Source organism: Pongo pygmaeus, chromosome 1 (genome assembly GCF_028885625.2).
Source record: "Pongo pygmaeus isolate AG05252 chromosome 1, NHGRI_mPonPyg2-v2.0_pri, whole genome shotgun sequence".
NCBI classification, from domain to species: domain Eukaryota; kingdom Metazoa; phylum Chordata; class Mammalia; order Primates; family Hominidae; genus Pongo; species Pongo pygmaeus.
In genome coordinates, this window is record NC_072373.2 from 214,348,841 (window position 1) to 214,365,623 (window position 16,783).

General features: G+C 44.4%; 1 protein-coding gene across 1 annotated transcript in view; it reads left to right on the plus strand.

The window, feature by feature from the left end:
- LOC129006536 (neuroblastoma breakpoint family member 3-like) overlaps positions 1-16,783 on the plus strand; it is a 60,214-nt gene that overhangs the window by 24,702 nt on the left and 18,729 nt on the right. The window contains exons 4-15 of the mRNA XM_063659087.1: positions 4,427-4,509; positions 4,779-4,848; positions 5,872-5,999; positions 7,145-7,299; positions 7,402-7,611; positions 9,353-9,455; positions 10,292-10,506; positions 11,557-11,629; positions 12,095-12,306; positions 13,358-13,567; positions 15,311-15,413; positions 16,250-16,464. Coding sequence (XP_063515157.1) covers positions 7,437-7,611; positions 9,353-9,455; positions 10,292-10,506; positions 11,557-11,629; positions 12,095-12,306; positions 13,358-13,567; positions 15,311-15,413; positions 16,250-16,464 — 1,306 coding nt within the window. The 5' untranslated portion in view covers positions 4,427-4,509; positions 4,779-4,848; positions 5,872-5,999; positions 7,145-7,299; positions 7,402-7,436. The remainder of the gene's footprint in view (positions 1-4,426; positions 4,510-4,778; positions 4,849-5,871; positions 6,000-7,144; positions 7,300-7,401; positions 7,612-9,352; positions 9,456-10,291; positions 10,507-11,556; positions 11,630-12,094; positions 12,307-13,357; positions 13,568-15,310; positions 15,414-16,249; positions 16,465-16,783) is intronic.

The window sequence follows — 16,783 nt, forward strand, 5'->3', positions numbered from 1 at the left end:
AACAAGTAAACCTCTCTCCCATCAGAAAAATGGATATCAAATTGTGTGATAATCATACAGTCAATAGGATATTACTTGGCCAAAACAAAATGAAAAAGGGAAAAACACAATCAAACAAATTAGTGGCATATAGAAGCACCTGAGTAGGAGAAGTCAAAACAAGAGAAAGTACTAAATGATTCCTTTTTAAAATTTTTTTGAGATGGAGTCTCACTCTGTCCACCAGGCTGGAGTGCAGTGGCACGATCTCAGCTCTGCCTCCTGGGTTCAAAACATTTTCCCTGCCTCAGCCTCCCAAGTAGCTGGGATCACAGGCACCTGCCACCACCCCTGGCTAATTTTTTGTATTTTCTGTAGAGGCAGGGTTTTACCGTGTTGGCCAGGCTGGTCTTGAACTCCTGACCTCAGGTGATCTGCCCGACTCAGCCTTGCAAAGTCTTGGGATTACAGGCATGAGCCGCCAGCCCCAGCCAAAATGATTCCATTTTTATGAAGCACATGATCAAGCAAAATGAATCTATGGTGGCTGCTAAGTTTTAAATATTGGTCCCCTCCAAATCACATGTTTAAATGTGGTCCCTAGTGTTGGAGGTGGGGGTAATTGGGAGGTGTTTGGGTCATGGGAGTGGATACCTCATGAATAGATTAATCCCCACCCTGGGAGAAGGTAGTGAGTGAATTCTCACTCTCTTAGTTCCTGTAGGAGCTGGTTATTAAAAAGTGCCTCTCACCTTTCCTTGCTCTCTTTTGCTTCCTCTCTCGCCGTATGATCTCTGCACACTGTGGTTCCTTTTCACCTTCTGCTGCAAGTGGAAGCAGCCTCAGGCCCTCATTAGGAGCAGTTGCGGTTGCCATGCTTCTTGTGCAGCCTGCAGAACTATGAGCAAAATGCACCTCTTTCCTTTATAAATTACCCAGCCTCTGGTATTCCTTTCCAGCAATACAAAGGGGCTAATGCAGTGACAACATTCAGAATATGTTCTTCATTTGGGGGATGAGTATTGACTGGCAAGAACCACATCAGAACTTTGTGGCATGGGGGAAAATGTTCTCTGTCTTCAACTGGGTGTTATTATACAATGTATAATTACAGTAAATTTTATTAAGCTGTACCTTTAGGTTTTTTGCAGTATACTCTATGCAAATTTTACCTCAGTGAAGAACTGTTAGCATACAACAGAGAGATAACAAACACTCAAAAATTGAAAATTGACAGAAAGTAGGTAACAAATATTTAGCCTAGAAATAAGAGGGATCCATTGAGAAGAAACCAAAAGCAATGGAATAGAACAAAGACAAAAAAGTATAATAAAAAGAGTATTAAATTTCAAAGTTTGATTAAAGTGGCACACTGTTTCCTTGGGAAAATCAAGTGAGAGACTAATTCCAGCAAAAGTATGCGAATCAGTTTGATCTAATGGTACAAGGTTAGCTTGGAAGGCCAAAGGAACTGGTCTCTAATTCTTATTCCTCTCCTCACTAGTTTTGTGACCTAGGGAAATTTAGCAATCTTTCTGAGTTTGTTTTCTCATCAGGAACAGGATAATACCTAAGTAACAGGATAGTTGATAGATTTAAATATGATTGCATGGCAGTGGACATGAGCCATAATTAGTTGTTAAGAATATATTGACACTGAACTCTCCTTTAGCCATCTTAAAATTGTAGATAAACAACAATTGACAAAGAATAGGCAAAATGTTCTAACATACATATTCTTCCTTTGTTTCTAGAAAGAAGTCACACATACAGTAAAAATAATTAAAGAGGACCTAATTCATATTGAACAATCTTCCCCAAACCCTGAAACAGGTCTTCTTTCTAACACCAGAGATATCTTGAGTGAGTCTAACCGCTGCAGTCCCCTCTGTCTGGAATAGACGGAGGAAGTTTGCTCCAGCCTTAGAACAGCATGGGCTGGCAAGCGTTCTCAGAGAGGTCTCGACTTCAACTCTAAAGGGCCTGAGGAATATGTGCAACTGGGTCGGGTTAAGGCCAAGCTGAATCACATGACTAGGGCTCACACCAGTGCCAAAGTCAGTTGAAGGATATCAGTCCCCAGATCTCTGTTACAGGCCATGGATGCTCCATGGAGGGGTGTTGAGCATATGAATAACAATCAGGAGGAACGTCAGTAATGGACAGGAGGCATAAATAAACAATGTCCACCCTCCTCTAAAACCCAGGAAAGTTCTCATTCAAAAGATGATGTCTTGAAGGAAACATAGGTACAAATCTTTGTGACTTTGGATTAGACATTTTTTCAGTAGGCACAAACAACTGAAAAATAGATAAATGGACTTAATTAAAATAAAAAACATATGCTTCAAAGGACACTGTCTCAAGGAAGTGAAAAGATAAGCCACATAATGGGAGAACTATTTCCAAGTTATATATTTGACACAGGTCTAGTACCTAGAGTATATAAGGAATTCATATAACTGAGCAATAAACGACAACCACATTTAACAATGGGAAAAAAGCTGTGAGTAGAGGTTTTTCTAAAGGAAACACACAAATGGCCAAGAAGCACATGCAAAGATGTTCAATGTTTTTCGTCATTAGGAAAATGTAAATTTAAACCAAAATGAGATACCACTTCACACCCAGCAGTATGACTTAAGAAAAAAATAAAGACAACACATGTTTCCAAAGTGATGGAGAATATGGAATTCTCATATATTACTATTGGGAATCTAAAATGATGTAGTTATTGAAGTTAGTAAACAGTGTGTGAGTTCCTCAAAAAGTTAAACATAAAAAAAGTTAAACATAAAGTGACATATGATGCAGCAATTGCACTCCTAGGTTTATAATCAAGAAAATGAAAAACAGGTGTTCACTCAAAAACTTGTACAAAGCTGTTCACAGCAGCATTATTCATAATAGTTAAAAAGTGGAAACATCTTAAACCACCATCAGTTGATGAATAAACAAAATGTGGTATAACCATATAGTGGAATATTATTTGGCCATAAAAAGTTGAAGTACTGATGCAGGCTAGAAAGGATGAAACTTGAGAACAATATTCTAAGAAGCAGATAGAAAATACCACACTTTGTTATTCCGTATAGAGGAAGTTCCCAGAACAAGTACATCAATATATAGAGAAAGTAGATTAGTGGTTGTCAGAGAGCGCAAGAAGGGGGGAATTGGAGAGTGACTGCCCATAGGTACAGGCATGCTTTTTGGCATTATGAAAATATTCTGGAATTAGGTAGTGGTGATGGTTGTGAAAGTTTTGGAATATGGTAAAAGACACTGAAATATATGCTTAAAAATGGTGAATTTTGTGATATATAAATTCTACTGCATAAATAATAATAATAACAAAAGTAATAAAGCAAGGTGTCTTTCCACATCTCCATGTCCTGTATTTTCATTAAAAAAAAAAAACATGAAAAGAAAAGCATTTCAGGGCTAGGTTCAGTGGCTAACTCCTGTAATCCCAGCAGTTTTGGAGGCCTAGGTGGGAGGATCGCTTGAGGCCAGAAGTTCAAAACCAGCCTGAGCAACATAGCAAGACCTTGTCTCTATGAAAAATAAAAAATTAGTCAGAAATGGTGATGTGTGCCTAGAGTTCCAACTACTTGGAAAGCTGAGGTAGGAGAATCGCTTGAGCCCAGAAGTTCAAGGTTGCCGTGATCTATAATCACCAGTGCACTCCAGCCTGCGTGACAGAATAAGACCCTGTCTCAAAAAAAAAAAAAAAAAAAAAAAAGCATCTCACTTTAATAGTAAGTGACCAAAATATGATGCTGGCTGCATGTTGTGAGGAAATGTGTCAGATGAAAGAAGTGAAATTCCAGAAGTTTTCCTTTATTCAGAAATGAGGTATAGGGGAGAGAAGAACTGGTCCACCTTAGATCTGGCTCCAGGACTTACAGCAAGGGGAACTTGGGCAAGTTACAGACTCTGTGTGCCTCAGTTTCTTCATCAGCAAAACAGGAAGAATCATCCCATAAACTGTAAGGTCAATGCTATCAGTGGGTCCCCAAATTGACTGCACATCTGAGTCATGTTAACAAACACATTCCAGGCCCTACCTGAGCCCTCTGAATCAGAATCCCTGCAAGGAGGACAATGAACTTGTATTTGCACTGACTTTCCCAGCTGTTTCTTACTTTGATCAATTGGGGGTGGGACCCATTGAGCTGCATGACATCATTCCAAAGCCAAAACACAACAGCAGAACAAGAATATTTTCAATGCAGTCTCTAAAGCAGAGGAGAAACTGTTGAGGGAACCTAGAAGTAAAGGAGATCTGGCTTGCTGGGCTCCACTCAAACTCTGAGTATAGCAGAGACACGAGCCCTTCGGGACACATGCCTGATGCAGTGATGCTCCAACTTCGGCAGAGTGGAAGCCCTAATTTCAAATTCAAGCATGCTTTGAGTAGAAATTAAGTTTACCTCTTTTTGCACAGCAAGATGGCCAATCTTTCCTAAGCTGCTCGCCTTACAAGAAAAAGAATCGTACTGCTAAGAATTCAAACTTCAGCAGTCATGGGTAAGTAAGGAAGTCTTATAAATCTATTTTAGGCACCTAAGAAGAAACTAGAAATTTAGCAAGTTCTTTCACTTTCAGGACAGTTGTGTTCACTAGATCAGAGGCACTGAGACATGAAGAACAGACCCCTAAAAAGGGAAAGTGTTCCTTTCAGTTTTAGGACATCACTGGAATATTAGGGAAGTGGAAACACAGCTGCCCACTCTACAGTATGGGTTGCCTTTGTGTCTGGAATGTTCCTAACGTCCTGATCCCTGTGCCCTTTTCAGGGAGTCTTGGGAGGAGCCCGAGTCACTGATGGAATTGGACAGTGCATGGAGATGGTTCAGCAGGATGAGGGTAAGTGCAGGGGCAAGTCCAGGTCATACTGAGAGACAACGAATGGCTCTGACAGGGACAGACAAAGATAAAATCAAAAGTTTGTGCTTCATCTTCAAAAACTCAAACTAATAACAAACTTGGCCTTATAAGCAATAATGAGTATTTTTCTATTTACATGAGAATTTAATCTCAAAACAGGAATCAGAAAAATATTAAGTCCAGGGCATAAAACCTAAACCATTGCTCATATTTATTCTTTCTAAATAGAGCAAAGCGTAAAATCTTCTCCACAAAATGCACATTGTGGTTATGAAAAGGCCAGTCTTAGTGAGAATCATTGGTATTCCATAGAAGAGTGAATTAAACACAGCCAAGGGAAGACCCAAGTCTCATACTTCTCTTGTATATTCCAGAGTTCCAGAGGAATTCCAGGTGATAGAGGTTATTTCCCACACTGTTAAAGCAAGGTTGCAGACACTTGGGAATTCTGGTCCCAGTACTCTAGGAGGTCACACCTCTGTCCTGGAAAATACTACAGGAATGTATACTCTTCCTATGACTCATTCTGGTCATTCTTCCAGCATCACAAAAACCAAAAAAAACAATGGAAATATGTCCAAATACATGATTTGCTACCCGTCTTCTTCAGGTTACTTACCTGTTACTTATGGATAATAGCATTACCACAGGATTATGATGAAGATACAGTGTCCAAATATGAGCACAGTTTTGAGCAAAATGCCTTGTACGAATTGGTCAATGAACAACTAGTAAATAATTATGTGAATATTTACTGAATTATATGGATCCTATGAATAATTACTGAATAATTACTGTGATTGCTTTTATTGGCAGTGCTGAAAACTCATCGCTGTGTGACCTCAAGTAAGCCATGTAACTCTGTGAACTTGCAGTTTTATCATTTTTAAAATAAAGAAACATGACAGATTTTCATTATGACACAGGATGTCAGGTCTCCCAAATGCCGGAAAATATATTTACTTAAAGCCGTTGATACATCTTAAAGCAGTATCCTTACAGTGTGATTGGAGGACAGCGCGGGCTGCAGAGAGACACGCTTTGAAATGGGATTGATCCAGTCCTCCTTCCTTCACTTCCACATGAATACTGGACAGCCCAGGATCACACTCACTGCACCCTCAACTCAGGCAAGTCCAGCAGCCAATCTTAGGAGACCTGGGCTACAGAACAGTCTCCCAAGTTCCAGGCTCACAAAACCTAGGTGGGGATGAAAGCTCAGAAAGTGAGGAGGTGGTTCAGGGGATCACTCTTTCCTACTCATTCCTCTCATCTCAAACTCACGTTCTACTGCAACACTGAGGATCACCAACCAACCGTGATCCTCATGTTCTGTTAGATCAACCATAACCCTGATCTTGCCATGTTCTGTTAGAGGAATGAAACCAAAAATCAATGGTGTTAGTCCAACCCAACAAAAAAGATATCAAACCATATTCCATAAGAACCGCTCATAGCCCTGTTCTTTGCAGTATATGGGAAAACAAAATAGAAACAACAAAATAGCATCAGGTTTATGAAACTTCCCAAGACAGATGGTCACACATGTTTTCAGGAGATCTCTATATAAATGATTTTGATCACTTGATACCTTGAAAAGAGCTCTTGGAACACTAGAATGACATCCATAAGTGACAAGTATAAAATGTAGTGCTCAGTGACATTAAAAAATCAACCCACATAGAGGAAGAGCTCTGGATATAGGGATGTCAAACTGGTCTAGAGTGTAATGAAAAGCCAAGATGGTGCCCCAGTAAGAAAAAAGAAATCAAGATAACAATGGGAAGCAGCAAGAAGAATACTGAGAGAGGAAAGACAACTTTTTTACAAATGAATTATTCATTCACTTTCCAGTGGATACAGACAAAACTGGAGAAGACCCAGAGGAAATCAGGGCAGGCTAAAAGTTTGATATCTTACACTTGTGGAAAAGCCTTAAGATCTGTTTTAACTTAGAGCAGGTAGGGTGACTTCATGAGTACCATTATGAAAATATAACCTGTTGGGAAACTGGTTCTGCCTCGATGATGTTGTTCAGACAAGCGATAAAAAGTGAGGAATGTGCTTAGATGTATTGGGAAAGAGATGGGTCTGTGGCATTGTCACAAGTGTAAATGAACACTGAGAGTGAATTTTGGAGGAATGATCCCCATTGGTGGTGACCCTCAGGTGAGACCAGGGTGCCTGTGTTTCAGCAAAGCCTGGGCAATTGGAATGCAGGGCTCCTAAGATTCCATGGCACCCCCACCTTCTAATTCTGTTATTGCAACTGCAGACCGTTACCTGGCACACCGGCCACGATCTTCCTCACTCTTGTTGGAGACGGAGCTATTGGCAGTGCCTACAGCTCTGAGCTCAGGCAATTTGAACATTGTTTTTGTCGTTAACGATCCTAAAGTGCTGCGGGGACTGATCACATTTTTGTCAACAGTAAGTTAAGAATTTCAGTTACTGACATCCCTCAGTCGTGATAAAACTTATTGGATTTCACCAGTTTTTAACCCATCGTGTGTTTCGGTGTCTTCTCCCCAGTCCCTGGCCCCACCTCTTCTGCCACAAACGTCAACATGGTGGTGTCTGCTGGCCCTTGGTCCAGTGAGGAGGCAGAGATGAACATTCTAGAAATCAACAAGAAATCGCGCCCCCAGCTGGCAGAGAACAAACAGCAGTTCAGAAACCTCAAACAGAAATTTCTTGTAACTCAACTGGCCTACTTCCTGGCCAAGCAGCAGAATAATTACGGTAAGTTCTATAGGCTCACCATCACAAAAGTGATGAACGATGTCCTGTCTTCTCTCTGAGAAACTAAGTGCTCTCTCCATTAAAAATAATTTCAACCTTCCCATACTTCTAGGAAAATAGAAATGGGCATTTTCACATTTTGTTAAATTTGGAAGTCAGAGGTACCAAAGTATTTAGCAACTTTCCAAGTTTGCAGTCAGGTGGGGGTGGGCCTAGAGTTAAAATCGCAGTTATTCATTTTGGACACAGGCACAGAACCACCGGTTTTCTCCAAGAGGCTAAATTGTGTTTTCAAGAATCCTCTCTGTACCATATAAGATCCGGCAGAGAAATAACATCTAGTCTGTTGTTCTAAATGTGTGGGACTAGTGAACCCTTATTCTGTTCAAGCTTCTGTTGAGGCCCAATAGGCAAAGCTCTGTTCTAGGGACCCTGAGGGAAACTTGGTGATAGTACACAGTACCCGCTCTGAGGGGCTTGAAGAGGAGTCTTCTCCTAATAGAACCTGTGGTATCTATAAGTGACAGCATCAAGAGCAGGGAGTAGGGGCCGTGCACAGTGGCTCACTCCTGTAATCCCAGCACTTTGGGAGGCTGAGGCGGGCGGATCACGCGGTGAGGAGTTTGAGACAAGCCTGGGCAACATGGAGAAACCCTGTCTCTACTAAAAATACAAACATTAGCTGGGCATAGTGGCGGGCGCCTGTAATCCCAGCTACTCGGGAGGCTGAGGCAGGAGAATCCTTTGCACCCAGGAGGCAGAGGTTGCAGTGAGCCAAGAACACGCCATTGCACTCCAGCCTGGGCGACAGGGCAAGACTCGTCAAAAGAAAAGCAGAGAGTACCCTGGTGAGAGGGAAGTCCTGCTTCCTGGGGCACAGGCTCTTGTTCCTAAAAGGGAAGAAAGATCACACCCGAGAATGTGTGGAAGTAGCAGTGCAGCGTGCAGAGCAGGGACCCTGGGCCTGTCTCCTGGGCTCCATCCAAGTTGCTTGTCTTGTCTGTCCCTCAGTTTCCTCAACTGTACATAGGGTACTAGAGAAATACCTACCTCTGTAATTTGCTGCAGTGAATTACATGAGCTATTTCTTGTCAATCTCCTAGAATGTTCATTGGCACAGAGAAAACACTATCTGTTAGTTCTTCATTCTACTGTTTCTAAATTAACACAAACCTTATAAGTATTTGGGCAGATTTCCTTCGTGGCCTTATGGTCTTATGTCTCATACTTTATGCTTCAGATGTGATTCTTAAAATCACATCTGAAGTTATGATTTAAAAATCAAAGATGTTAAGATCTTTGACATATATGTCCTTGAAATTCCCAGTAAAGGGGAAACCATCAGTCCCATAGTCCGAGGGGCCTTTCCGACTGTACAAGAAATCACTACTTCATGCCCCAGTGCAGTGTTTTAGAGGAGAGGCTGCAAGGCTTGGGAAAGTAGCCCCACATTCAGAGTCAGACCTCGGGCTGAGAATTCTGACTCCACTTTGTTGTGGTTGAATCATCTTGTCAACTTCCTTGATGTGCCTTGAGTTTCTCTTTCTTTGTCTCTAAATTTTGGGGAATCAGATGCCAGCAAGTCAGGAGACTGAAGAGTAAAGATGTGGAAATCCCTGCCTAGAGCCTGGTAGTGGGCACAGTTTTGTCCTTGGGATGGACCTGGCTCCTGCCCTGTAGGCAGTGACCAGAGCAGCATGTCCAGCCTTTCACTGAGGCAGGCGTGTCTGTCTTTTCTCAGAGTATGAAGACTGCAAAGACCTCCTCAAATCTATGCTGAGGGATGAGCGGCTGTTCAAGGAAGAGAAGCTTGCAGAGCAGCTCGGGCAAGCTGAGGAGCTCAGGTGAGCGGGCCCCGTGGGGTCAGGCAGGTGGGCAGGTGTGTACATCTCTGAAGTACAGCAGCCCGGCAGGGAGAAATCAGAGCTAAGCTGGGCCAGCGGAAGGGCAGGAATTGCCATGGCAGGCTCACGACACACAAAGATTTATCAAGCAGAGAACAAGGACAATAATAAGTTATGGGTTGCAGTTGTTTCTCAGAGCCTTATTTTCTGTTTTTCAAACAAGTAGTTGTTGAGGTGAAATGCGCATAACCCAAAATTAACCGAAGGAGTGGGAACCAGCCAGCAGCATTCAGTATACTCAAACTGATGTGCCATCACCACCCCACTCGCCCTTAGTCAGAATCACCTCCTGACTGATTGTGGCTTCTCATCCTTTCACTCCATCTGTGTTGTCTTCTCGAGCCTGTCATTCTTTACTTTCATCTTTTCAATTGGCCCCATCTGCACCTAGCCTCATTTCTGTCCATGGCTTTGTATCTAGTCGCTGCGAGATGCACTATGTGTATATTCATGTGGAAATGTCCATGGCCAGAGTGAGGAACTGAAAAGATGGATGTGTTTTTGAAACTGAATTAGGAAGACACCTACTTTTGTTGACAGAAGAGAAAGATGAATGGAACATCGTGGAGGGTCTTCCAGGAGCCCTCTCTCATGTAGAGGAAGCCCGTGAACCATTTTTTATTCTTTCTCTTTGGTACAGACATTTCTTTACACACGTGCTGGTCTTCTGCTTGGTGGTCTCCTTGAGGACATTGTCTCAGAAATCTGTGTTGCAATATTGGAACTGATCGCTCATCCCTTTCCACTGTTAAATTTTCTCTACTATCTCACCTTAGGCAATATAAAGTCCTGGTTCACTCTCAGGAACGAGAGCTTACCCGATTAAGGGAGAAGTTACAGGAAGGGAGAGATGCCTCCCACTCATTGAAACAGCATCTCCAGGCCCTCCTCACTCCGCATGAGCCGGACAACTCCCAGGGACGGGACCTCCGAGAAGAGCTGGCTGAGGGATGTAGGCTGGCACAGCACCTCGTCCAAAAGCTCAGTCCAGGTAATGTGGCCATAGGCCCTGATGAGCGAAAACCCCAGGCTTATGAGAGACTCCAGACCTCCATACTTTCACAATGACAGTTGTATCGGTGGTGTTTTTTCCCACTAAACATATGTGGCCATGACATGACCAGGACTTCCTGGGTAAGAAGAGAGATGGGAAACCCATGGGGTTGGAGGTCACAGTATTGCAAATGTCCCTCCTTCCTTGATGGAAGGTGGTCTTTGGAGCAAGAAGCAGCACGTTTCTAGTTTTAAAGGACAGGAAAGAGGCTGTGATGAGAGAGTGCTTGTTAGAGTGAAAAGAGCTCTGGACTCAGAAGGCAGGTTCCCAGGCTGTCTCTTTGGCAATGTTCTTAGAAACTGTCCGTGAGTGAGTGATTTATCCTTCCTGAGTTTCTCTGTCTCCATCTGCAAAGGCAAGGAAATTGTCACTTGCAAGGGTCTGAAGCATCCAAATGTGGGAACACTTATGACTGCTTTTCAAAATGAGATAAAGCCCCTCACCGTGTGGTGTTGGAGAAGGCACTTGATGTGGGGGCATTTGGTGGTAGGAAGTGCTTGAGACTGGAGCACTCCCCATGGAGAGACTGTCCCTGAATAACAGGGCAGAAGCCACGTGGAGGGCCTGTGAAGTCTCCTGATGCATAGAGGACTGTAGGACAGGTTTGTCCTCTCCTAAGAGAAAGAATTATGTTTGAAATGTGAACTGTGACAGGACACCAAGCCTGTGCCTGGGAATCAGACCTGTAGTGGGATGGGGGGGACAGCTGCCAAAGTCGAGAGAGAGGCTGTAGAAGCCTCCATCATATGGGGAGCAAAAGATCTTTTCCATATTTGGCCACATCTTGATGGTGGCCCTCCAGGTCAGAAATGCATTCCCTGAGGGATCAGGAAATCATGCCAGGGCATTTTGTTAAAGAGAAAACATGAGAGCTTTCAGTTGAACAGTGACCATTCCTAGATGTTCATGTCTGTGTGCACATTGGGCTGACTGTGCTTGCAGAGTGTGAAGTGGGAAATAAATGAATGAACACTTCTGTATTTACAGAAAATGACGAAGATGAGGATGAAGATGTTAAAGTTGAGGAGGCTGAGAAAGTACAGGAATTATGTGCTCCCAGGTAACACTGAATAATCGGGAGCAAGTAATGGGTGGTAACATATGAAAAAGGTCTAGGAGGCACACCCTCTCTGGCATCTATGATGGGCCGAAAGTCTGCATTCCCCTCGGCCACAGTATGTGAAACTCAACCCAGCTTGAACACAGGGTGTGGCAACTGTTGTGTTTCTCTGAGTGTGGTGGGTGTCATGTCTGTACCGTACAGGGATAGCTGAGTCTTCATCCTCCTCGGCTCCTGTCTGTCCAGTGCGATGAACACCAGTTGCTCTCTTCCTCTCTGGCTCCCACGGCAGCCATGCTCTGTTGCAGAGAGAAGAGGATTACCTGTTCCCTCTGAAAGGGAACCTCCTGTTTGCTTTCTGGGGCCACTATCTTAATGCCTCCTGTCAAAACCAGCTAGGACTCCCTGGGGTCCAATCCCTGTGTGTTTAATCTTCTGTCATCTCTATCCCACCTGGCTCATCAGGGAGGTGCAGAAGGCTGAAGAAAAGGAAGTCCCTGAGGACTCACTGGAGGAATGTGTCGTCACTTGTTCAAATAGCCACGGCCCTTGTGAGTCCAACCAGCCTCACGGGAACACCAAAATCATATTTGAGGAAGACCAAGTCGACTCAACTCTAGTTGTAGACAGTGAATCCTCTGATGATGAATGGCAAGATGCTGTAAACCTTCTCCCAGGTAGCCTCTATTTTCCTTGTGTCTCATACCTCTGTCTAGGCTATGGAAGATCAATTCTGAGGACAGGCTGTATACATACATATTGGTTTAGTCAGAAACTAGGATGGAGCTAGGTGCCGTGACCCACACGTATAATCACAGCACTTTGGGAGGCCCAAGTGGGAGGATCATTTGAGTTCAGGAGTTCAAGACCAGCCTGGACAATATGGTGAAACCCATCTTTCCAAAGAATACAAAAAAGTAGCCAGGCATGGTGCTGCGTGCCTATAGTCCCAACTGCTCAGGAGGCTTAGGTGGGAGGATCGGTTCAGAGTGTCCTCCCACCCTCATTCACGACTCTCAGGCTTGACTCTCTCTCCTTTTCATTGGCTTGTCTTAGCTATTAATAAGAAGTCTCTGGCCAGGGGCGCTGGCTCACATCTGTAATCCCAGCACTTTGGGAGGCCGAGGTGGGCTGATCACCTGAGGTCAGGAGTTCGAAACCAGCCTGGCCAACATGGCGAAACCCCATCTCTACTAAAGATACAAGAATTAGCTGGCGTGGTGGTTGGCGCCTGTAATCCCAGCTACTTGGGAGGCTGAGGCATGAGAATCGCTTGAACCCGGGAGGCAGAGGTTGCAGTGAGCTGAAATAGCACCACTGCACTCCAGCCTGGGCCACAGAGTGAGACTCCATCTCAAACAAAAAACAGAAAACCAAAAACCAAGCACCCAAACAAACAAAAAAATTTAAAAAACAAAAAGCCATCTGTTGTGCTACACAGAAACATTGGCCGCTCATGGGGTCAACAACTCAGGGCCCAGCCTTGCTTTTTAGAAACTTATAAGCAAGAAAAGGTAGAAGGGTTTATGTCCTGGTTTCAAGGTGACTGCGTAGCTAAGACAAGTTGACTTAAAGGAGATCAAGACTGGAGATGAGAAGAGTGAAACCAGGGAGACAACATCTTCAAAGAAGTGGACAAGGCTGTCAGTGACATCCCTCAGTCCTGATTAAACCTACTTGATTTCACCAGTTTTTAACCCATCATGTGCTTGGTTGTCTTCTCCCCAGTCCCTGGCCCCACCTCTTCTGCCACAAACGTCAGCATGGTGGTGTCTGCTGGCCCTTGGTCCAGTGAGGAGGCAGAGATGAACATTCTAGAAATCAACAGGAAATCGCGCCCCCAGCTGGCAGAGCACAAACAGCAGTTCAGAAACCTCAAACAGAAATTTCTTGTAACTCAACTGGCCTACTTCCTGGCCAACCGGCAGAATAATTACGGTAAGTTCTGTAGGCTCACCTTCACAAAAGTGATGAACGATGTCCTGTCTTCTCTCTGAGAAACTACATGCTCTCTCCATTGAAAATAATTTCAACCTTCCCATACTTCTAGGAAAATAGAAATGGGCATTTTCACATTTTGTTAAATTTGGAAGTCAGAGGTACCAAAGTATTTAGCAACTTTCCAAGTTTGCAGTCAGGTAGGGGTGGGCCTAAAGTTAAAATCGCAGTTATTCATTTTGGACACAGGCACAGAACCACCGGTTTTCTCCAAGAGGCTAAATTGTGTTTTCAAGAATCCTCTCTGTACCATATAAGATCCGGCAGACAAATAACACCTAGTCTGTTGTTCTAAATATGTGGGACTAGTGAACCCTTATTCTGTTCAAGCTTCTGTTGAGGCCCAATAGGCAAAGCTCTGTTCTAGGGACCCTGAGGGAAACTTGGTGATAGTACACAGTACCCGCTCTGAGGGACTTCAAGAGGAGTCTGCTCCTAATAGAACCTGTGGTATCTATAAGTGACAGCATCAAGAGCGGGGAGTAGGGGCCATGCACGGTAGCTCACTCTTGTAATCCCAGCACTTCGGGAGGCTGAGGCAGGGGGATCACGAAGTCAGGAGTTTGAGACCAACCTGGGCAACATGGAGAAACCCCATCTCTACTAAACATATAAACATTAGCTGGGCGTGGTGGTGGGCGCCTGTAATCCCAGCTACTCGGGAGGCTGAGGCAGGAGAATCCTTTGCACCCAGAAGGCAGAGTTTGCAGTGAGCCAAGAACACGCCATTGCACTCCAGCCTGGGTGACAAGGCAAGACTGATCAAAAGAAAAGCAGAGAGTTCCCTGGTGAGAGGGAAGTCCTGCTTCCTGGGGCACAGGCTCTTGTTCCTAAACGGGAAGAAGGATCGCACCCGAGAATGTGTGGAAGTAGCAGTGCAGCGTGCAGAGCAGGGACCCTGAGCCTGTCTTCTCGGCTCCATCCTAGTTGCTTGTCTTGTCTGTCCCTCAGTTTCCTCATCTGTACATAGGGTACTAGAGAAATACCTACCTCTGTAAATTGCTGCAGTGAATTACATGAGCTATTTCTTGTCAATCTCCTAGAATGTTCATTGGCACAGAGAAAACACTATCTGTTAGTTCTTCATTCTACTCTTTCTAAATTAGCACAAACCTTATTAGTATTTGGGCAGATTTCCTTCGTGGCCTTATGGTCTTATGTCTCATACTTTATGCTTCAGATGTGATTCTTAAAATCACATCTGAAGTTATGATTTAAAAATCAAAGATGTTAAGATCTTTGACATATATGTCCTTGAAATTCCCAGTAAAAGGGAAACCATCAGTCCCATAGTCCAAGGGGCCTTTCCGACTGTACAAGAAATCACTACTTCATGCCCCAGTGCAGTGTTTTAGAGGAGAGGCTGCAAGGCTTGGGAAAGTGGCCCCACATTCAGAGTCAGACCTCAGGGGCTGTGAATTCTGACTCCACTTCGTTGTGGTTGAATCATCTTGTCAACTTCCTTGATGTGCCTTGAGTTTCTCTTTCTTTGTCTCTAAATTTTGGGGGATCAGATGCCAGAAAATCGGGAGACTGAAGAGTAAAGATGTGGAAATCCCTGCCTAGAGCCTGGTAGTGGGCACAGTTTTGTCCTTGGGATGGACCTGGCTCCTGCCCTGTAGGCAGTGACCAGAGCAGCATGTCCAGCCTTTCACTGAGGCAGGCGTGTCTGTCTTTTCTCAGAGTATGAAGACTGCAAAGACCTCCTCAAATCTATGCTGAGGGATGAGCGGCTGTTCAAGGAAGAGAAGCTTGCAGAGCAGCTCGGGCAAGCTGAGGAGCTCAGGTGAGCGGGCCCCGTGGGGTCAGGCAGGTGGGCAGGTGTGTACATCTCTGAAGTACAGCAGCTCGGCAGGGAGAAATCAGAGCTAAGCTGGGCCAGCGGAAGGGCAGGAATTGCCATGGCAGGCTCACGACACACAAAGATTTATCAAGCAGAGAACAAGGACAATAATAAGTTATGGGTTGCAGTTGTTTCTCAGAGCCTTATTTTCTGTTTTTCAAACAAGTAGTTGTTGAGGTGAAATGCGCATAACACAAAATTAACCGAAGGAGTGGGAACCAGCCAGCAGCATTCAGTATACTCAAACTGATGTGCCATCACCACCCCACTCGCCCTTAGTCAGAATCACCTCCTGACTGACTGTGGCTTCTCATCCTTTCACTCAATCAATGTTGCCTTCTCGAGCCTGTCGTTCTTTACTTTCATCTTTTCAATTGGCCCCATCTGCACCTGGCCTCATTTCTGTCCATGGCTTTGTATCTAGTCGCTGCAAGATGCACTGTGTGTATATTCACGTGGGAATGTCCATGGCCAGAGTGAGGAACTGAAAGGATGGATGTGTTTTTGAAACTGAATTAGGAAGACACCTACTTTTGTTGACAGAAGAGAAAGATGAATGGAACATCATGGAGGGACTTCCAGGAGCCCTCTCTCATGTAGAGGAAGCCTGTGAACCATTTTTTGTTTTTTCTCTTTGGCACAGACATTTCTTTACACACGTGCTGGTCTTCTGCTTGGAGGTCTCCTTGAGGACATTGTCTCAGAAATCTGTGTTGCAATATTGGAACTGATCGCTCATCCCTTTCCACTGTTAAATTTTCTCTACTATCTCACCTTAGGCAACATAAAATCCTGGTTCACTCTCATGAACGAGAGCTTACCCGATTAAGGGAGAAGTTACAGGAAGGGAGAGATGCCTCCCGCTCATTGAAACAGCATCTCCACGCCCTCCTCACTCCGGATGAGCCAGACAACTCCCAGAGACGGGACCTCCGAGAACAGCTGGCTGAGGGATGTAGGCTGGCACAGCGCCTCGTCCAAAAGCTCAGCCCAGGTAAGGTGGCCATAGGCCCTGATGAGCGAAAACCCCAGGCTTATGAGAGACTCCAGACCTCCATACTTTCACAATGACAGTTGTATCGGTGGTGTTTTTTCCCACTAAACATATGTGGCCGTGACATGACCAGGACTTCCTGGGTAAGAATAGAGATGGGAAACCCATGGGGTTGGAGGTCACAGTATTGCAAATGTCCCTCCTTCCTTGATGGAAGGTGGTCTTTGGAGCAAGAAGCAGCACATTTCTAGTTTTAAAGGACAGGAAGGAGCCTGTGACAGGAGGGTGCTTGTTAGAGTGAAAAGAGCTCTGGACTCAG